Below are 23,543 nucleotides of genomic sequence, written 5' to 3' on the forward strand. Positions count from 1 at the left end.
AATGGGCAAGGTTCAGGGCTGGCCGCTGTAGATGCGTTCAGTCGCCTGCGGGCACCAGATGTGAGACCCCGCCGAGGACAAGGGTGCTGCGTCACAAGCGACAAAATGGCGGCTCTGGCCGGGGCGAGACAATCGTTGTACCGACCAAGGTGGCAATCAGGGGGGCCAAAGTCGGGGCCTTTCAGAAGTGCACCCCTTGGGTGATCAGGACATGAGCCAATGCGAAAGTGGGCACCTGCCCGCCAAAGGCACGGGTGGAGGTCGCCAGCTCCAGCTCCTCAGGGAGAAGATGGCGGCAGGGCGGGGCCCAACAGAGCGGCCTGTGCTGGCGAGACCGTCGGCGACCTCCGGGGCATAATAAGCAAGGAAAGTCCACAGCCAATGTCTCACAGTTCCGCCAGTGGGTTCGCCCAGGTCGGCTGCCGTTTAGATGTCTCCGTCCCTCTCCGCCAGGTCCGGGGCCCACGCCGTGCCATGCACCGTTGTCGGTAGCGAGGGGCCAAAGTGCCAAAGTGCCAGCTAAGGTCCAGGGCCTGCTGCGCGTCGGTGATACCGGTCACGTAGGCTTTGGCCGGGGAGCGCTGTTATTCTCCGGAGCACGTCGGGACCGAACACTCGGGATCACCAGCTTTCAGCACCAGGCCCAGCCGAGGCGCCTGGACAGCACTGCAATACGCTCCGCCTCCCAGGCTCTCCTCGTGCTCCGAACTTTAAGCAAGCTTTCGGGGTACTTCCCCCGGGGCGATAGGAGTCAAAGTAGTATCAATAGGTGCGCCAGGAACTCCGACACATTCCTCTCACCCGCAAAGCAGCCGCGGGGGGAGAGAAGCGCTGAAATCGGGGCTCGAGCTGAGTCGGGCCGGAGGAGCTACGGGAGGAAGCGTCCGCTCACCCCGCCATCTTGGCCACGCCCCCATTTGCACTACTTTAGAGGTGCGCGAGGAAGGGTATACTAGCCTAAGGCCAACTCCCTGTTGGCCTTAGGCTAGTAGAAACAGAAGCTAAGTTTAGAAAACTCTTAAAAACCCACCTCTACAATCTATAGAGCGGAGTCTAGCCTACACGGAACTTATCTCATCTCCACAGCGCGAGGACACGCCGAGATGGCGTCACCAGGCGCTTTATAAACCTCTTTATTATTATTATTATATTATAGTTAGGGACTAGGGTGGGCTGACATCTGTATGGTTAAATAGCTCAATTGGCATGCAGTGCTCACAACAAAGTAGTTGGTAGGAGATGTACTTATCTCTGAGCAGTAGCAACAAAGAAGGGAGATTGCGCGAGTTGGAGGATTTTATAAGTTGTTAGTATATTATTAAAGTTCTAGGTTCTTCAATTGTTGCTGCTGTGAGCAGGCGATGAAGGTGATTTGCATAATGTTAGACTCTGTGTCATGCCATAAAATCGTAGACTAATACGGGATACCACAAAGCAGTGCATTACAAAGTGAACTTTGTGGGTTAAAATTACTTTTCTGATCACAAAGTACATGTTGTGACCCATACCATATTACAAAGGATAGGGGCATGTACTGAGTGCCCCCATTTCCTTGCGCGTCGGTATGTAAGAGATCAATGATTTTTAGCAACAATTATGGTTCAGAACCACTGGGATGGCTTTCATCTTGTGAAAGGTGGTTGCCCAATCAGGGAGGGCAGCCAGTATTGTGCTGTCCCTCACAGGCCTCCATCCCAGCATTACAGATATTCGGGGGTCAAAGGGCTCCTGCCTCGTAAATATTGGCAGGTGTTTTTGTGCAATTCCCTGCAAACTGGAAGCTTGTGATTTGCCTAGTTAGTGCATTTGTCGTGTCTCAAATTAAAGGTAGGAGTCACACACCAAGAGGGCTGTTTGTAAGCACTGGTGGCACCTGTTGTGACAAACTTTGTTGGCGCCCCCTCTCACCCCCAATGACCTGCTTTTTCACAGATTCTCTCACTGCCAACCTCTAACTGTGCCCATTATCCTTCCATAGCCCCTGGCTCACATGTACTTAATTTGAGATATAGTGCTACTCATACCAGTGCAGGGTGTCAAAGCACTTTACGTCACACACATATTATGCAGAGACAATGAATCATACATGTGACAATCAGTGCATTGGAAATGTTACACAACACAAAGAGGACCACAAGGTGTAGGAGTCACATGTCATTCATACGGCTAGGCTTTATATTTTAATGGTGTTTATTCTGGAGAAGCACCAGCTCAGGATTTAATCGTAACACACTTTTTGGGGTTGGTTTTACTAATAGAAATGTATCGATAACCAAAACACTCTTTTTAGCAACATTAGGAGCATTACAACCTGGGGAAAAATCATAACATTCTAACCTATATCTTGCAGTTTGCATGCATCTCTTTCATGGCAGTTCATAGCTTACTGTGTTATATTAGGATTGTGACTTATGAACTGCAAGCAACAACAGGATCTCTGTGACAAAAGAGTTAATGTACTGAGCTACTGTAATCTGCATGGTGCTCTTTCTTTACAGCAGGCACGGTTAACCCTCTGCGCTACTGTATTTTGAGTCAAAATTGTCACTAGACAAAACTCTGATCTCTCTCCAGCAGGAGCATTAATCACCAGCGTTATCTTGTAATTGTTACCTGAAAACTGCTGGCCAATATTCATTCATTTTGCGAATATACGCTGAGCACACTGCTGCTGGCCACCTTGCCACTCATTGATGATACTTACTTCACCATCGTCATTTTAAGATTAATAGTGTGACTCTTATAAATGGGATCTCTGGTTGGCTAAGGCTTGCGCCAAAGCCATGCAGAGACCACCACTCTAGTTAGGGCAAGGGAGTTACACTCCAAAGATAACCCCTGCTAACGCTCTTGGTAGCTTGGCACGAGCAGTCAGGCTTATACCGGAGGCCATGTGTAAGGCATTTGCACACGCACACAACAGCAACAACATCCCAGGTACACTACAAAAGGAACTCCACCCAAGGTTATATCAAAAATAGCCTTTGTATTCTTAAAACACAGAATAGTAAACACATAATGTACACTGTGCAAACTAGCATGGGGCAATATTTACAAGGGATTATGTACATCTGACTGGGCCACATGGATCACTGTCAGAGCCATCACAAGGTGAACTTGGTAAAAGTCAAAAAGATAACTTGGTAAAAGAAAAATAGGTCATAAAACGTACAACCAGTAAACACTAGTAATCACGGTACTTTGCATCAGTCTGTGACATAAACTACATTGTGCACAGTATCCCACTAGTCTAAGTACTTTAGACTCTAACCACCTAAGTATAAATCACAATAGGGGTGTAAATCACACAGTGAAGTATAATCTCACTAACACAACCCAAAATAAGTAAAACAACCTCATAATCATAAACCATATTTAGAGGCATCAAAGAGGGTGCGTAAAACATACTATTCATAATACATTTCCTAGCACCCAAAATCATAGTTAGCACACAAATCACATTAGGGCCTTGTGCCCTATCAATGTACTCATCCCCCTGGCCAACTGGCCATCTCCAATAGGGGGGGGCTCAAATGCCCTATGTCCCAAAGTCAGGGATGCTGCTTAAGCAGCGAAAGTCAAGGGTGCGCCACTGCACAAAACCTAAACGTTGCAGCTGCCCACTACTTGCTGGACAGCTGTGAACAATAACATGGGGGCCTAAACGATGCAGCTGGAACTCAGTGTTGCGCAGCGTTGGAAGACCTCGCACCTCTGTGCCACCTCTGTCCCTCTCAGGGACTCTCTTAAGAATTGCGTCTAAACGGTGCAGCTACCCACTACTTGCTGGGCAGCTGTAGATAATAAAATGTAAAATGAGGCAGGGGTCCTCAGTGGCCCTTAAACAATTATGTCCCACGTTGGAGCCATCTAGGCTCTAAGAGAAATGGGGCCAAAAGCAGGGAAGGCCTATGGGGCTCTGTGGAACAAATGAGGCACCAAGCCCCTCACAGGGACTTTAAAGAACTCCGGGCCAAAGCAGAACTTGGCCCCGAGCACTGTGGGGCCCACGGAGGCTCCCAGGAAGTGTATTATCAACTTTGGAGCGGCCCACTGCCATACGGGGCAGCTCTGAATGCAACACTGGCACTGTACCTTTATCAGGCACCAACATTAGCCCCCACGGAGCCCCTCAGCCCTTCTCAACTCACCGGGCTGCTCTCTGGGGACTCCTCTCCGTTTGCGGCGATTTCTTCACTTCGCCCACGGTGGGGGCAGGCACCGGCAATGTGCCTCGTGCCCCCTCCGCCTTTGGGCTTTACTGGGTGGGGCCTGCGGGGTTCTCCCTTAACCATGGGAGCCCCGCACCGGCAGGCGCCATTCTTCTCCCGGACAGCTTCTCTCCTTCTCTTGTGGCGGCGGGTGCGGGACTTCCTATTAAAACCGGAAGTCCCACCCGCCGTCAGGCACTACGGTGCCTGACTTCCTGTTTGCCTGCGGCTGCGGCGGGAATATCGCAGCAGAAATGAGGGGTAAGCACCCTCGAATACTATAATACCTCAATGGGGTGGGCACCCGCAAAACGCTCTAATAAGTGGTGTGGGCACCCGCATTAGGCCCAAAAGTGCATGGGAATCCTTACGTCGGGATCCACCCCGAAGGTGATTTGCAGCGCAGCGCTGCGAGTGAACTGCAGAAGCGCTTCCCCCTGGGATAAAGACAGCGCTCTGCTAGGAAGTAAAAATAAAGTGCTCACGAGGCGCTGGGGATCACAAAATCCACAAAGTCCCCAGGAATGGTCTCTGAAGCAAAAAGAAGTCCTAGCAACAAGGTCCTCACAGGAGAAGAGGGCAGAAGGGTCCCAAAGAGACGTTCTCCAGGTATCCAGGGGCAGGGCAGGGCCCAGGGAGGCAAGCCTGGGGCCCAGGGAGGCAAGCCTTCCCCTGGGCCCCAGCAGCAGCACACCCCTGGTAGATTCAAGTAGCAAACAAGAACATTTACATGGGGTCACAGCACCTTCTTTTATACAGTAATTTCCATTGTCACCTAGCACAGGGTTTAGGGTAAACCAGATGCAACTGTTTTGGGAGCACCTGAGCACTTTGTTTTGCTCAGCTCCTCTTCTTCTATTCACAGGACAGGCCAGGGACATCAGATGCACCACAGGGGGTGGAGCCAGCATTGTCGAGGGAAGGCCCAGCCCTATTCAGGTCCCAGGTGCAACTCCTCCCTCCCATGCAGATCTCCCTATTCACCACCGGGCAGACCCATCCTGGCTCCTGGAGCCAAGCACACCAGCCAGCCCCTGTCAATCACAAGCCAGACATACAATTCACTTCAGGCAGGCAGACACTGCACACAGAAATGCCAACTTCTAAAAGTGGCACTTCTCCACTAGTCACAATAAATCTGCGCACACCATCGCGCAACATTTAATTTCACGATTTCGCACATACCTAACTCATCCCTGCACTCCTCTCACATCCAGAATTACCATGGACACACATTTCCCCCATGCATTCCTATGGGAGGGCAGGCCAATCTCACCACACGCACTCAGAGAGCGCACGCACTTTACACTGGCCCACAGTGCCAAACTACGCAGAGACCAGAAATCACTACTATTATGTCATATTAAAAGGCAAAAAGTTCAGGGGTGAACCTGCCAAAAGGGCCAAGTCCAACAGTGACATTACAACTTTACCTACTTTTGCAAAAGTCCTTTTGATTAGTATTGGATTTTGGAAAGAACACAACTTAGAGCCCTGAAGAAGTTGCCTATGGGACAAAATGTGTTGGCTAAATGGCTCAATGAAATATGTGAATATTGGATTTTCATAATCGTTGATTAATAAAGAAAATATTTTTGAATACAAATACAAATTTTGGACCTTGCAAATGTATTCAAATCATCATGGACACTTGATTTCACTTGAACTTTTATCAATAATCTAAATTGATGTGTGCTGATTCCACTTTTTTTGCGCTTGTCTTTGGGGTTTTCACTAACAGGAAGTGTAGAGGGATGCACTTCCTGGTTTCTTTGCACCATCACCAAACCAGCCAGCCACTTGTAGTGACAGGTGCGGACTCTTGTCTCAACCCTCTTCTTGTGCTTTTTTTCTGGCCAAACAAGGAACTCTGCAGCAGGAACTTTTAAACCCATTATTAATATCTAGACGCAGCGGGTCGCAACGCCCTAACCCTGCTCACTAGATGAAAATGCACCGACTGGTTTACAACCCCACCCCTGGTCACGAGACAATATTTCGTCCCAGAGGATGGGGTTTGAATGACCAGGAGACATGTTTCTACCCTATGGTTATTTATTTGACAAACTTGTGATGGGAGCAGGGATGACATTTGGATCGTATGGCACTGAAGGAATGGGGAGGCCAGGTACATACATGAACCTGCTCAGCTAGTAATGTACCAACCATGACAGCAGGATTTCCTTACTTGTAGTGCTTAATTTGAGTTGGTGGTTTCCGGTGCCCGGCACCAGCACTTAATTGTCAGCACCTGTACCTGTGACAGTCTGCAACATGGTAGTGCTGTTATTTAGTACAGAGATGAGCAAAACAACTGCTGTTTATTAATTCAATATACATTACATCAGCTCCGACAATCAGTTCTGGGAACCACCAAAGTTTTAATTTTCCCCTGAACATTAGACACTACTATAATTTAACATCTAACTCTCTTTTATTGTATTTTTAGTATATTTCTCTTATATGATTGAACATGTTTATATCAATTTTTATCAATATCATTACATTTTATATGTCATCATAATATTTTGTTATATTATCTTTTTTTCTTGTGTTTATATTTTTATATTGAATTTGTGCCAGATATCTACATTGTTTTTGCCTAGGTATTTACCTTTGCCATTACCTGTGACAGTCTGCAACATGGTAGTGCTGTTTTTTAATACAGAGATGAGCAAAACAACTGCTGTTTATTAATTCAATATACATTAAGAATGACTAATACCTGCTACCAAAACCATTCTCTTATCTTTGGGGGTCCTGAAATTGTCAGAATTGTAACACTTGTAAGAGTGTGACTTATTAGTTATGTGGTTACTGTAGTTGACAGCCGCAATGGGTAGGGCAAGAGGCAGTGACCTGCTGACTATAGCCATGGCACTTTTTTTTTTACAAATTAAGCACTAATACCTTGTCTTGCAAAACCATGATCTAGAGACCTTCTCAACAAAAACTGAAATATAATATCTTAGTGTGACAGTTCTGTGTCTGCAGTGGGGCGAACTAACGGCAGAGAGCTCTGTTTGAGTAATCAATCTGGCCTTTGCGAGACCTGCACAGCATCTTTGGTTTAATCTGTTGAGAATCAGGCTTTAAGTGCTCTACAGAAATCTTACATTATAGTACATCACAACAAAAAATTCAAAGGCCATGTGAGAAGTTCTCTTTTGATACTTTCTTGTTGATGTCCATGATTAAAACTGCTTGTTGACTTTTTTTTCCAGATCAAGACCTTGGTATGTCCAAAAGGGCCAGAGCCAGGCCAGACATTTCAGCTATCTATAGGAGATATATTCATTTAAACAAAATCTATTAGGAGTCAGTGGGTATCCTAAAACATTTGCATGGTCCCTGCCTCGTTGGCAGAACCTTGGGATAGAACCAGATCTACAATGGTGCTTCTTCCAACATGGCCATGTTGTAGACTGCTCTATTGGAATGGTTGATCCGGCTGCTGCAGCCTATGTGCATTGCCTCTATCCACGGGCAAGGCATGCAATTCTAACTGAAGGATGTACAGCCCAAGCTGACTTAACCACTTGTCACTGAAGAGCACAGAGATGTGTGGTGGGTCTTCCATGGACAAATGAGGAAAGAACAGAGTTTCATTTTTAACAACAAATCCACAGTTTTGAAGTGCCGGCTTGAAGGTCCCTGGAGTTATGATGTAAAAATGATGGATTCTGTCCTGTGTGGTTTCTGAATTTCTAGAGGACATATCTCCTGCAATGTTTCCCACTTTCTGACAAAATTGCTTTTCTTCTGTTCCAGCCATGTCAATGACATCCACCGACGTCTCCTGGTTCTTTATGTTGAGTAGGTATCTTGGCGGCATGTAGGTGTGTGTAAACAGCAGAGTGTAATGTGAAGGGTTGTTTAGGGACTCCTTTGTATGAATGACATGTTCTAATTGGGCCAGGCATGGGATTAATCCACCCTGATGCAAGCAGCCAAACACAATGGATCCCAGTAAATTGAATAGTACAATGATTGATTTCCACTGTATTTTTTGGCTTTCAGGTGCACTCCACAGGACCAGTGGTAAGATCAGGGGAATGAGGAATCGTGGTTCCTGATGGGGAAAGAGGGAAAGAAGGGCCAAAGGTACAAAATAAAACAAGAGCAGAACATGGCGGAACAGTGGGAGGACATCCCTTGCCTTCGAGTGCTTTCTTTCTAATATCCTGCATACACCTCCCCTTAGTACTTTACCGGCAGCAACAGCAGCTGATAAATGAAGGACTCCAAAAAGCATCGCTCCATTGATTACAAAATGAGTACTTCGAGAGTGGGAGCCATGTTGTGCAAGATTATGGGGAATTACGTTATATTTTAGAAAATTGAACGGAGTGAATACTAGGTTTTGTGGCCCTAGCTTAAAGCTTTGTGGCTGGTTGACTTTGTCCAACGACGAATGGTCCACGGGACCCTCATGGCTAAAATATACTGTGTCTACTGCAATGAAAATAAGGGCCGTAGCAGTAGCAGCTGGCACACATTTTAGCACTTGCAAGGTGATTGTTGTAGAACGGTGGGACGAGATTGTATTTTTGGCAGCCCAGTACAGTATTGGAACGACAGCAAAAGCCAGGAAAGTTGGTCTGTTGAAGCATCCAGCAACCAAGATGATTCCAATTTGGCTGCTGTAATTAGTTTTATTGGCAATGGATTTTCTTGCTAAACTAGTTTTAGGAGCTTCCAATGAAACCAGCATCAGAAGCAGGGCAAACAGAACCCCCTCGATCACATTGCTGAAGGTTCTAGTATAGAAAACTAGAGTAACGTATGATCCAGCAAGAAGGACCATGGCCTTCCATCGATCCACCCTCCAGACGGGCGCAACCTGATACACGCTGTAGTCAAGAATGAAGGAAAACAACGTCAAGCATAGCCTTGGAAGCACCAGAAGGCTGTAACTGTTGATGAAGCCATTCAGGAAGCCCACATGTGTCAAAGACTTCATTATCCAGAACGTGGCACCAGACGTCATTAACGGGAAAAGCGCTGTTCTGCAGGGAAAGTTGGAGAGGAACTCCCAAGGGCGATAGACCTGCAGGTCTAAAATATCACCTTTAAAAAACAAATGAGAGAAGAGAATTAGGAAAGTGAAACAGAAATAAACACACTTTATAATACTAAATTCCCAGTAGGTGACTAATTGGACAGCAACAAATTGATTAGGAAGAGTATGTTTTCTCTAGAGTACCACCCAACATGACCTGTTTGTTCCCATCACATCCACTGGTTGCTTAGTTTAAAGTGTTTATCTTTGTGAGGCATATTGAAAACGGTCACTAAACCTTACCAGCACCCGGATGCAGAGGTCTAGATATTATGTTGTTACACATACATATATAGTGAGTATGCTGCCTTTAGTTGGTGTTGCAAAACTAACGGAGTTCCTGCTCCCGGGTTTCAAGAATTTCATCACTGATAGAACTCTAGTTTTGAGTTGTAAGCATCAATGTACTTCAGGCTCTCTCATTGTTTGTAGTAGATATATTTTATCACTGATAGTATAATGGATTATAAGGTTTTGATGGTAGTAAACAGATTAGTCTTGGTTATGCGGCTTGCACATTGGCCTTATTTTAGTATCTGAGTGTGTAGTGGATGATGTTGTTGAGCCAAAATATCCATCTGCAGCTCTGTTTGGACTTTAATGACTCAATGGTAGGACTTGTTATTGTGTTCTGTTGTTCGTTGGAGTGCCGTGTTGTTTGGGGGTAAACATTTGTCGCTAGAGTAATCTCCAAGTACCTGGCACATCTGTGCAGTGTTAGATGTGTGAGGTGTGTTTTGTCTAACAATACACCTCAAATACCAACTCTGAATTCAAATCAGTTGATCATGCAAGAGTAGATTTAACACTTGATTGTTTTACTGGAAACCATCACCACCAACCAATGGAGCTTGGCTTCATGTGGAAAAGAAATAGAGGACACAGCCACACATGCTGTTAACACCATACACCACAAACACCATATACCAGCACCAATCAGAAATCTGATTCAATGTCAACAATTCGTTTTCAGGCCAATTATTTAAATGATTGAGAACCAGAATTGCTCCCATATGCCAGCACTAATCTGCACCCACCTGGTGAAACACTCAAGACTTTCCAAGTGTACTCGCTTGTCGATCTGAACTGCATCTACCATGATGCCCAGGGGCGACTCTGCTGGGAGGTGAAGCAGTGTGCTCCCGCACCAGTTTCTTGCTCCCATAATAAATTATGTTTAGTTCACAAACGTTCCAAAACCTTAGCTCTTCAGATAAGCTTGGGCACCTACTGAGACTTCCTAAAAAAGTTTAGACTAGCCATAACTATGAGCCTGCAAAGGTTCATAGATGTAATGCCCTTTACCTAAAAAAAAGGGCAGTAAATATGATTTTGCACCTCTGTGGGTACTCTACTTATATCTAGACAAGTTTCACAGACCCACCCAAAAGTCTCAGACTGTTTGATAGCCTCTAGGAATTTTGGGAGCAGATGATGCCTGATGAGAGCTTCAAAACTAATTTGGTACCCTGAAATTTTCCACTCTATCAAATTAAGTCAGCTCTAAAGAAGATTGTATTATGGATGTTGCTGTCTGGGCCTGTAAAACTGTTACAGAAGACTTTAACGAGAAATTTGCCATTTCAAATGGAACTGCGTAACATGAAAGAAATGGCCAGTGATAGGTTACTTGAACCATAGATAAGTCTTGCATATGTAGTTGCATATGCATTTTTGGAAAATGGTATAGGATAAATACCTTCCTAGAAATGTGATCAAGGGCTCAAGGGCCCGAAACGCGTCATGGCGGAGAGAGAAATGCACAAATAAATATCTGGCAAAATTACCTGACTGGGTCCGGTTCGTTTTTTATCCTGACTACAGCGGGGGATACAACGAAGTTCCTGGAAAATATATATATCACAATCCATCCGGTAGCCGTGCCATACATCCAAGCACAGAACCCAGCGTGTAGACACAGAAATACGCCAGAGCCAGTCTTTGGTTATTTTCCGCTTTATTAAGCTTTCAAGTGCAGGGTGAAAATGCCGAACAGACGCGTTTCGGACAAGACGTCCTTGCTCACTGTATATATTGCGGCGTTTCCTGATTTGAGGGCGTGCTGGTGTTCGGAACTAACAGGTGTATATATATATATATATATATATTTATATATATATATATTTTTTTTAAATGTTTTTATTGACATTTTCATGACAACATTACGTTTCCAAAACAAGCATAGTACATTTGCTGCTATGAACCTGATGGCAATCAATCTGGATACATAGTTTGGCAACATAGGCTGTTGTCACTATTACTACATCAGCTTGAAAGAAAAGAAAAAAACATATATCTTCGATGTCGATATCACTTAATCCCTTTAAACTTAACATTAATATAAACTTAATACCCTCCTCGCCCCATCTCTCCCGGCCCCTATGATCATGGGTATCAATATTCACTACGGGGTTTGAAGACCAGCTATTCAGTCATGTATCTTCGTTGTCTGTGTTATTCCCTACTGTGCGAGGGGCCTCTAATACCGGTAACAAACCTGCCTGTTCCTGAGTGTGGTGAGGTGAAGCTTGTCCTCCCACTGAGGGATCTTCCCCTTTTTGCTTTGGTTAAATCAGTGATCAGTAAGCACCAGGCCTTCATATAATCTTCGAGCTTATCATCCCTCCGTACCTTTTTCATCCTTACAGACTCTGCAGTGGCCCATTCTAACATATCCTTATTCCATTTTCTGTACTGGGGTGAATCTGGACTTAGCCAGTGGATTGCGATTTGCCGTTTTTCTAGAACCAACCCCAATTGTATAAATCTCTTAGTGAGGTTCCTAGTTTTAGGCGCGGGTAGTAGTCCCAACACCACCTCCTTAATAGTGGCTGGTATAGTTTATCCCGTAACAGCCTGCAAAATCTCTATGATCTCACTCCAGTAAGGTGCCAGTTCGGGGCAGTCGCATAACATGTGTATAAAATGTGCATCCGAGCTCTGACATCTGGGACATATATCCGCTCGCGCCGGGTATATTTCATGCAGTAGTCGGGAGTGAGATGTCTGGTGTACCACATTATATTGGATTAATTTGAAACGTGCATTAGAGCTTATTTGTTTGACCCCCACATACACACTCTGCCATTGTGTCTCTGTAAGGGGCTCGCCTACTACCTCATCCCATTTGGTCTGCACCCGTAGAGGAGCAGAGGGGACATCTTCCCGCAATGCTCTATATATGTGTGAGATCAATCTTCGTCCCACTGCTAGGGTGGTTATTGTCTGGAGCACTGATGTGACCTGCGGCACTTGTGGAAACGATGGCCACAACTCTCTAACCACTACTAAGATCTTAACATACTGTAAATACTGCCTCCTGCCCAACTGAAAAATATAATGTGCTTCCTCTCTGGTTATGAACTGCTCTGCAGTGTATAAGTCCCCCAGCAAAAGGCAACCACCCTCCTCATTTAACAACGTTCATTACTTGTTCTATCCGTTTGATGGGAGCCACCACCCACAGTGGAGTCTCAGGGGCATACGGCGCCTTTCGGACTACTTTCTGTACCGCGGTTTCCCATATTGACGCAACGTGACGTATGACATAGGGAAAAGATCCTGGGACCCCGACCCCATCATAAACAGTTCTGTGAGGAATACACCACTTCTCCCAGTTGTCTTGCTTGTCAAACCAGTGCACCGCATGTTGTAATTGTGCGACCATGTAATACAAATTCAAACGAGGGACTTCCAGCCGCCCCACCTCCAACCACCTTTGCAGAGTGCTCAGCTTTACCCTCTTCCGTTTGGGACCCCGCAGCAACTCTATGACCAGACTGTTTAACTGTGAGAAAGATTTCTGTGGGGCTATACACAGGGAACTCTTAACCCCGTCTATTCTCATCCCTATATTATCGACGAGATAAGCAGTGCTTGTATGTGTCAGTGTGATCCCCAAATATTCTAACCCCTCCAGAACCCATCTCATTCCTAGTTTAGGCAAATCGTTCTTAAATTTTCCTATTAATGCACCCACGGTAAAGAATTTGGATTTTCCCAGATTAAGCCACAAGCCAGACCACACAGGTCGTCAATGAGCACGGGAACTGCCTCTACCGTTTGACGCAAGTAAACCAGTGTGTCATCGGCAAACATAGAGACCACATGGACATGGATCGATCGCTTCCCCTAGACATATCCCCCAACCCTCCATTTTCGTTCGTAACATAATACCCAGCGGCTCCATTGCTATGGCAAATAGGAGCAGAGACAGGGGGCACCCCTGCCGAGTACCTTGCTCCAGGGCAAAATTCTCCGAGACTTGTCCCAGCACGTGCACGGTCGGTGTACTATGTATGATCTGGACCAATTTTTTAAATGGTTGTCCCACACCCATCTCAGCCAACACTGCCCACATATGATCCAACTCCACCAAGTCAAACGCTTGTCGAATGTCCAATAGGCACAGCGCCCATTCCTCGGACTCTAGACTCGGGCATGCCATACATGTGCCAGTTGACGTGAATTGTGTGTGGTATTACGGTTAGGGATAAACCCGGCTTGATCCGGGTGAATCACTTGAGTCATATAAGGCAGTAACCGGGCCGCCAGTATCCCACTCAGTATTTTATCTACATTGAGGAGTGATATTGGTCTATAAGAACTCTTTTTTTTTTTATTAACTTTATACTTTATTGCATATATAATTGGCACACAGCTTGTACAGCCTACAACCCTGAGGCCGGCAGCAGACTACTCCATCACAGTACTTCAAACCAGTTAGAGTTTACACAGCCTGTATGCCAGCATCCCGGGGGCCTGGCGGCAACAAGGGCTAAGCACATAAATGCTTAGTACCTTAATGTCCAAAGACGGACCACAACAGTCACTCCCAGATGTTATATAGTGTGTCCATGATGTGTGCGCCCTCACCGGCCTCGCCAATATTGGTGCTCAGATACTACAAAACCATTGAGTGTGTAGGCCAGGAGGTAGTGTACCGTAAAGAAACTGTACGAAAAACCAAACCCCCCCCGATAACTCAACACCCGCTCCCTCCCCAGTAGACCGTCCCGCTCAAGGTATGCCAGAGTCCTCAGCTTGTGTACAATGGACGAGTCGTCCGTGCGCCTAATGTATCAGTCCTAGTGATCCACTCCACAGAACGAGCCCAGAGTAGTACCAATGCCCCAGTTTACATCACCCCCTCCCAGCGTCATACCCCCGCTCACCTGCAGGTCAGGCTCCCCCTGTGTAGCACCGGGCTCCCTGCAGGACAGACCCCCCCTTGAATGCCGGCAGCTTCCCTAATCAAGCGCGATATCGCACTCCAGGTGCCCCGTCTCCTCTTCCCGAGCATCACCGTCCTCTGCGTCTTCTGGATCCGTATCTTGGTCGGTGTCATCTTTAGCGTCCAGGTAGGCCCTATACAGCCCCCAGAAATCCCTAGGGCGACTCCTGGGGGGAAGCAGTTCGCTATAAGTCATCGACTGCGTATTGCAGTACAGCAGATCGGACTCCCATCTCCTCTTCGTCAGAAGGGGCCCTCTCATCCAGCACATTGCTACCGCTCGTTTGGCAGTCAGTAGGGCAATATCTGCCAATCTACGCATCGCCACCGGGAAAGGTCTGGAATAACCCAGCAATGCCATGGCAGGATCAGGCTGAAAGTCAATGCCTAGAATCAGGCCCAATTCCGCGAATACCTCCGTCCAGAACCTGTGGACGCCAGGGCAAGCCCAAGCCATGTGCATGAAATCCGCGTTTGGAAATCGGCAGCGCTCACAAGCCGCGGAATCCCTCAGGCCATATCTATGCAGCCTCTCCGGGTTGTAGTAGACCCGCTGCAAGTATTTAAAATGTATCAATCTATGTCTATTGTTCAGAGATATTTTCCTGGTGTTAGAGCAGCAATAGCCCCACATCTCATCCGAGATCTGCGTTTGAAGATCAGTCTGCCAGGCCACCCTAGCTGGAGGCTGCAGACAAGTCCTATGTTTGTCCCCCATTTTTTTGAGCCTGGACACCAGTTTGCCGGTTGCAGGGTTCTTAATCAAAGTCAAAGTCAAAGTCAAAAGCCAGCTTTATTCGATTAATTAAAATCAAAAAAGCAACAATACAGTACAATTTATAAAAAATTATTAAAAGGTTATTTTACATATCGTGTAATTCATATAGTTAAAACAATTAAAAAATCAGTCGGAGTGATATGTAGATCCAATCAATAATTTAGATGTTAATACAAAAACAATTAATTCACAATGTAATCATAAGAAGAATAGTTGATTAAGAAATATTAACAGTCTGCAATATGGTGAGGGCGCCCTTCCAAGTCCTTCGGGGATAGCTTCCTGTTTTTTGTGTGCATAGCTGCGACCAAAAGCTAGCAACCCCAAAGATTATCTTGGTGCTCCCTAGTAACTGTAAATAAAGTAATGCTGGGCGTACCTGCATAAAGCCTGCTTCCCTTATAATAGGGACCAAGTATAGTTTTCTACTCTTCTTGAAGTGTTCACAGAACATTACAAAATGTATAAGGGACTGCTCTGAAAAGTTATCGCAGCTGCAAGGAATTGACTCATCTGGCACCCCCCATACAAGGAAGACTCCTAAAGAGTACTGGATGATGTTGAACCTAAATCTAATAAGAAGGTGTCGGTGGTATGGATTGCTTACAATTATTAGATAAGGTTCAATCGAGGGTGTGGTCAGGAGGAGGAAATTTGCTCTAGCTCTGGGTTTGGTCAACTCCTCGCTCTCCCGCTTTAACGATGCCCTCCTCAGGAAATTATCCTTGATCCATTTCACGTCCCCCTTGCAAATTGTATTAGGGTGGCTAAAAAGGTTGGGCCTACCGAGACTTTCCAGGGCGCCCTTCACATAAGCCATCCACGGGATCTTTAAAACATTATCCAGCGCCATGCAGTCCCTAAGAATAATGTGGTTAAGCCTAATTTCGTTATTCAGACAGATTTTGGCCCAACACACCAATGGTTCCAAGAGAAGCTGATCAGTGATAAAGCTCAAGCCTAGCTCTGTGTGTAGGGAAAAAACTGGAGTGGATTGTGGGACACTTAGTGGGGTTCTAAGAAACTGATTTTCCACAATCTGCAAATCACCGATTGAGTAGTAACCCCACAGCGCTGCGACGTAGGTGGCTATGGATAGGCATTTCGTTTTATACACTTTCAGTAGTGCCTCCATTGGTCGTGAGCCTAGTCGCTTTGCAAAGCTTAGCAAGGCTGAGGTTGAACGGGTTACGGCAAGTGACTTGGCGCACACCTGCGGTTTCCATGAGCCCTTCTCCTCAAAGATCACACCCAAATAGGTGAAGACCTGTACCCTTGAGACCCCCTCACCACAACAAATAAAACTTTTTAGTTTTTTCGGCCTTTGCCGCCTCCCGACCACCATGACATGAGACTTTTTATTATTGATCAGGAGGTCGAGATTCGCCATAAAATCACCAAACACGTCCAGAAGTTTTTGTAGCCCCACTCCCGTACGGGCAAGGAGGACTGCATCGTCTGCGTATAGCAGAACAGGCACTGCGGAACCCCCCACGTACGGGATGTCAAGTGTGGACCCCTCCAGTGCCTTATCCAGAGAGTTAATGTATAGGGTGAACAAGAGTGGGGCTAAAATACAGCCTTGCCTCACTCCTCTTCTGGATTTAAAAGGTCTGGTGGTATTGCCTTCCTGAGTTATTCTGATGGATGCTGATAAGTCTTCATGAAGTGCCGCCAAGAAATCTATAAGAGGAGGATCAAACCCTATCCCAGCTAAAATGGCCCATAACTTGGTCCTATTGACCAAGTCAAAGGCCGAAGAAAGGTCCATAAATGCAAGGTATAAGTGACCCTCCTTCGCCACAGTATATTTGCTAACCAGCATATGTAAATTCAGGCACTTGTCAATTGTGCCCCGTTTCTCACGGAAGCCGTACTGGAGTTCCGAGAGCACCCCCTTCTCTTTAGTAATGTTGCTCAATCTAGTCAGGATAACTCTGCCGAGGATCTTGACAGCGGAGTCAATTAACGATATCGGCCTGTAGCAGGCCGGATCGTTTCTTGGCCCGTTCTTATATATTGGGACAATAGTTGAGGTGGCCCAAGATTTAGGGAACCCCGCTGTAACCGTTGCATTAAAAACATTAGTGAGTATTTTGGCCCAAAAGAGTGGACTTGAGCTATATAAATCTGCCGGGACACCGTCGGGTCCTGGAGCCTTGTGTTTGGTCATCTCAACTATTGCCTTGTTAACCTCCAGTTCGTTAAAAACAACAGGGGGGGTTTCTGTCGTGGGCTGGTGGGATCTACTGGGTGCTGGAAGCATATCACTATTATAGATCTTACTAAAATGATCAACCCATTGGTCTTCAGAAATTACACAATCCATAGCAGTATTGGTTGATGTAGAAAAATAGGGATGGTTAATAACCATCCAAAATTTGGAGCTGTCCTTCAAGACATTGGCCGATATTAGACTATCCCAAGCCTCGCTTTTGATTGACTTTTTCCGCTTTTCAATTGCCTGTCTATATTTTTTCCTAAGCCCTGCCACAAGGTCTTTATTTCTTGGCTGTTGTTTCAGGGCTTCAAGAAGGTCTTTGTGTATCTTTGAGCATTCTTTATCAAACCATCTTGGGGTGGAGAGATCTACCTGCTTCTTAGTGCAAGTTAAATCCTTGTTAATGTTAGAACAGATAGTAGTAAAGGAACTGATAATGGCAATACCCTCAGATGTACTATCCATACATATTGACATATCGTCTTGGGACTTCTGCACAAGATTATCCATAAAAGAATCCGCCACCACCTTTGCCCATTTTAATCTGCGGCCCTGATCCTTAGGAACAAGGGTATCGCCACGTCCCCCCAGACGCTCAACCTGGGTGACGCTATTGCGGCCCATGTTCAGGAGCAGGACCACTGGGTTGTGATCACTAAATGGGGAGGAAATCACTTCGTAAGATACCACTATATCGATTAACCCTGGTGTGATAAAAATGTAGTCGATGACCGTGCTAGCATCCCTGCCAACAAAGGTTGGTGTTCTTACATCCTCCCATGACCCGTGTGCCTCGTACAAGTTTTGGTTTGCTAGTAGATTCTCCAAATCCGCCCCCTGTGGGGTGTGCTCAAAGTGAGTGCTGAGAGCTCCTGGGGGGCCCAATAACTCCTTATTCTGATATCCCCAATTACACGGGTGAACGTTAAAATCTCCCAATAACAGGGTTTCGAATAAAGCAGATTGCTGTGACTTATATGTTGTTAAAAAAGAAGATAGGGAACTCAGTTGTGAACAGCTTCTATCTCTATCGGGTGCATTATAGAAGTTGATTATCAAGATTAAAGGGGAATTTGGTCTTGCCCACTCTATGCCTAGTATATTTTCAGATGAGAGCGCAATTTTCCGTACCGAACCCCGCAATTTTATGGAGAAAAATATATACAGACCCCCCTTATGTCTGCCACCCTCCCCGGGGGTAGTTTTAATCGAAAAACTCCGGTACCCATCTAAGAAAAATTCATCACTGGAATCCCAAGTTTCCTGAAAACCCAGGATATCATATTGTGTGATTAGATTTAACCATCTTTCATCAGAGACTTTCTTCTTTAGCCCAGCAATGTTCCAACTCATTGCAGTGACATGGCACCCGCTAGCTACTGTAGTGACATCCCGGGATGGTGAGACGATGGGTGGTTGTCAATCATTAGTGTCTAGCGTAGAGATATTTAAAAGAGGGTGGAACCTATTGCTGAGTGTAATCCCTGGCCCCTGACTGAAGGTATGCTCGGCTTGGGATGCTGTTACTAGTGCGCTATTTGGTCTTGCCCGCAATAATGCCTGCTGGGTTTGATAGGATACATGAGGCTTCACTCCCAATCCCTCCACACTGCCTAAAGAGGCTGGGACATAAGGAAAGTTTGTTTTGGGTTGAAGGTAGGTGGGGGAGGATAAAAGTACCCTAATGGGAGCGGTCTGATACCTCCACTCCCTAGGTCAGAACCATCCCAGAGTAGGGAATCTGCAATGTTGGGTGTATTAAAGTTAACAATCACACAATCTCCAGCAATGGATTTGGGCCTCCTCCCCACCCAATCTACCCTTCGTGCAGCTATGATATGTTTACCCACATCCAGGCTTCCACTGCTGAACTGCCCACACCATCTCCTAGTTCTATTTAGCAAGTCTAGTTCGGATTCCCTCTGTTGTGATTTAAGGCGCGGAATCCCAGTTAGAATGACAACTAGGCTTGCTGCCTCCGGGGGGAGATCCACTGGGCGGCTCAGACTTTTACTGGGCTCGCTGAAGGGGTACTCCTGTGGTCTAGGGGTAGGTAACATATTCGCCCTCCTTATCTCCTCGACCCCTGCTGGTTGGGGCCCCCGTGCTAAACCAGTATTTTTATCAAGTGAAACAGATGCGGGTAAATGCTGCGAGCTGTGCACTTCCATTAGTGAACTGGATAAGGCCGGAGTTGGTGTTTTAACCCTCCCCTCATGTTCAGGGGCCACTATTCCTCTGGTGTAGGACTGACAGTGTGGGCAATGTGTGTTAGGCTCCGTGAGATATTTGTCAATCCTTTCACATTTTTTCATAATGTTATCTACACATAATTTGAGAGTGTCCACAATGTCTTTAGCCAAATTCACCAGTAATGGTTCCAGACGAGATTCGATTAAGCCCTCCACTACCCCAACCAAATTGTCCCGGAGGCCCTGGAATGTCTGTTTATCCGCTTTTGCACCGTGTACTTCATGGGGTTTCTTGCCTCGTGTATTTTTGGCCTTATGTCGCGTGTTTACAGTAGAATCCAGATGTACAATATCGCTATCCAGGGCATGTGGAGGGGTAATGGCCCTGGGGACAGAGGAGGCAGTAGGAGCCGTAACTTCTATAATGGGTTCCAGAGGGATATGTGATGCGTGCTCAGGAACCACTATGTCTATTAAATTCCTCGCCTCTGTGTCCGAGTGGTCAAGGCCCAGTTCTTTTTCCGCGTTAGCAATTTCATCATTTAAAGCCCCTACTGCAGATGTCAAATATGAAATAATAGTCTCAGATTTCTTAGGGCCTTCTTACCTTCTCCGCCATTCGTTGTTAGCTTGCGTTTTCCCATTGCGAAGAGCAGAGTCTCTGGCCCTGCCCTGCCTCCTCCTGCCAACGACTGCCAAAGACTGTTCCGCCCTTGTCCAGGGCTTCTCCCGGTCGCTCCCGCGCGCGACTCGCGGGGCGAGAGGGGGTGTCAGCCTTTTACTGGCGCCTCCGGGCGCTCTTGGCGCGCTGCCGCCCCAGAGGCTGCTGGGGAGTGTGGTCCGGCTCGTCCGGTCTGCCTCCCGGCGTCTTGCACTGCCGCCGTTCCCCTCACGGCTCTGCCCGATGGCGAGATAGCAGGTATGCCTCTGGTGTTCCCCCCTGGGCTCCCGGGGGGTCAGCCTTTTACTGGCGCCTCCGGGCGCTCTTGGCGCGTCACGGGCGCGCTGCCGCCCCAGAGGCTGCTGGGGAGTGTGGTCCGGCTCGTCCGGTCTGCCTTCCGGCGTCTTGCACTGCCGCCGTTCCCCTCACGGCTCTGCCCGATGGCGAGATAGCAGGTATGCCTCTGGTTCTTAATCACATAGGTGAGTTCCGGCATCTCCTGAGGTTCTGCCAGTTCCGGGCCAAGGAGTCCCTGCAGGGTGCTGCGCACCCTATGGTATTGAAAGGAGTGTAGGAGCGACTTCCCCGTCTGCGACTGGAGGATCTGTGGGAGCGTCTTCAGAGTACCATCTAAGAACAGATCCCCTAACCTTGCAATTCCGAGTTCCTGCAACACCTTCACCACCCCTTTGTCCGCAAGCGGGAGTACCCACACCGCCCACTCCACAAGCATAAGAGGGGAGTACAGCATAACACCGTCCTGTCTTTTCAGTAATTCATGCCATGCATGATTCGTAACCGTGATGGAATCCAAGACCCCCATCCTGCGGTCCACCGGTTGGCACACCGTGGCCGGGAGAGGTACCGGTTCCGCAAACAGCCTTTCCAGTTTTACGTGTGGTATGTCAGGGGCCCCGTGAATCCACGTGTGAAGATGCGACGCTTGCGCAATCCGATAATACAGTTCCAAGTCCGGCGCTCCCAGGCCCCCCTGTTCGTAGGGAAGTAGGAGTGTCTTCCATTGGACCCTAGGCTGTTTGCCACCCCACGCCAGCCTAATAAGGGTCTGCGTGAGTCGTTGAAAGAAGGATTTGGGCAGAACCACAGGTATGTTGGAAAAGAGGAACAGAAACCTAGGTAGCACCACCATTTTCATTATCGCTATTCTCCCCATCAGGGACAGCGGCAATCTATTCCAAGTCTCCACGTCATCTTCGAGTTTGCTGTATGCCCTCCCGTAGTTCTCCCGAACCAATAGTTCGGGGTCAGTATGTAGACGGATTCCCAGATACCGTATGGGATCCGAGGTCCACTGCAGCGGATATTCCATCGTGAACGGGGCAGTGACTGGAGTGAGGGGGAGTGCCACCGATTTGTCCCAGTTCACCCTCAGACCGGAGAGCGCTCCAAATTTCACCACCTCTCGCAGAACTGAAGCAAGATTAGTCTCCGGATCCCTGACATAGAGCAAGGTGTCATCCGCATACGTGGATATACCGATCTTGTACGCGGGGAAGTTGATTCCCTCGTGTTCGTGGTATTCCCTGATCGCGCACGCCAGGGGCTCCGCCACTAGTGCATACAGTAACGGTGACAGGGGACAGCCTTGTCTGGTGTCTCTGCTGATCTCAATAGGGTCTGTGACAATATCTCCCAGTTTTAACCGCGCAGAGGGTTTGTAGTAAAGGGCACCTAACATTTGCAAGAAGGGTTCCCCCAGCCCATACTTCCGCAATACCCTTAACATGAAGGGCCACTCCACGGAGTCAAAGGCTTTCTCCATGTCCAGGAATATTGCCAGTGCCTTGGTGTCCTGCCGCACATGTTGAATGGTGCCGAGAACCGTGCGGAGATTATACGTCAGGTTCCTAGCAGGCACAAATCCCGCCTGTTCCGGGGCAACCATTTCCGGGACAATTATAGCTAATCTTGCCGCAAGCACTTTCGCATACAGCTTGGCGTCCACATTAAGCAGCGAAAGCGGCCTGTATGAGCCACACTCCCTCGGGGACTTCCCTTGTTTGGGGATTGTGACAAGAAGGGCCTCACGCATGGACTTTGACATACTACCCTATTGGCATATATCGTCAAAGAGGGACATTAAATGTGGTATGAGAGTATCCTTGAAGGCCTTATAAAAGGCTACTGTGAGACCGTCGGCGCCCGGCGCACTGGATGACCTCATACCTTCCAGCGCTTCTAGAATTTCGTCACGCTGGAAGGGCATCATGAGGAATTCTCTTTGGAAGTTTTCTAGGAAGGGCATCCTGATATAACTCAGGTAGTCGTCTATTTCATCCTCCATCTGCCCAGCTCTAGAGCTGTAGAGTTTAGAGTAATAATTATGAATAGAACACAAGAGAGCAACCCTGCCCTACGATATAGTGGTCCCAGAGAGGATCCAACCAGTATTAAAGGGGTGATTTATCTAGGAGCCAGCACTGCACAAGACAAGAGGCAAGTCAATCCAGATATACTCAGAGAAGATATATTTTTTATATATATATATTTTATTTATTTATCTTCTTTGGTTTTATGTAACAAAAGGTACAAAAGGTGATTACATTGTTTGAATCCACATTATATTTATAACATCAAAAAACACATGATAGAGGGAAAGATAAAAAGGAGGAGGGTTAATCCTATAGCATGGCCTACCCAGTAACATACCACACTGCATTCATACTCTCAAACTCACTCATTCCATTTCAGTCAATCTAGTATTTTTTCATTCAACTTTCATTCACTCATGTAGTCCTGGTACTTGTAACATAAAGATGTTAGGTTTGTTGCATAGGTCAGAATGTTATTCCAGGGGGCAGATGACGTACAAAAAAGTCCTGATGAATATGGGTCAGTGTGCCGTTTTCCTGGAAACGCAAGAGTAATAGTCATTAAATTCCGCTACTATGTCAGCTTCCTCCGTGACTACCGTACCCGAGGACGTAACTAGCTCCTCCACCACAAGTTGGGGTCTGCCATTCCGCATCAATCTGGCTAACAAAGCCCCCGGGCGATCCCTCTCCCCATATGCTCGGGCTGTAGCTTACTTCCCCATATGTTTGACCTCCCTGTCCGCCTCCTCATTAAATTCCCTTATTAACTTTTTAATCTGTTCCTCCATGCCCTTGTCCGAAGTGCGCCTATGCTGCTTCTCCAAGTCTGCTAATTGTGTTTCAAGCTGT

At 46.9% G+C, this 23,543-nt stretch overlaps 1 protein-coding gene across 2 annotated transcripts in view; it reads right to left on the bottom strand.

Annotated features, from left to right (window-relative positions):
• Positions 1 to 5,823: 5,823 nt before the first annotated feature.
• The window catches only part of PIGZ (phosphatidylinositol glycan anchor biosynthesis class Z (Gwada blood group)), a 79,489-nt gene continuing 61,769 nt past the window's right edge, over positions 5,824 to 23,543 (bottom strand). The window contains exons 3-4 of one of the 2 annotated variants that reach the window (XR_015300973.1): positions 6,838 to 9,281; positions 5,824 to 6,468 (exon numbers count right to left, since the gene is read on the bottom strand). Coding sequence is in view for 1 of the 2 variants with exons in the window: in XM_086944247.1 (XP_086800373.1) it covers positions 7,642 to 9,281 (1,640 nt within the window). In the remaining variant the exon portion in view is untranslated. Of the gene's footprint in view, positions 9,282 to 23,543 lie in introns of both variants that reach the window. The other variant, XM_086944247.1, reaches the window with a different exon arrangement.

This window comes from Lissotriton vulgaris, chromosome 11, assembly GCF_964263255.1.
Source record: "Lissotriton vulgaris chromosome 11, aLisVul1.2, whole genome shotgun sequence".
NCBI classification, from domain to species: domain Eukaryota; kingdom Metazoa; phylum Chordata; class Amphibia; order Caudata; family Salamandridae; genus Lissotriton; species Lissotriton vulgaris.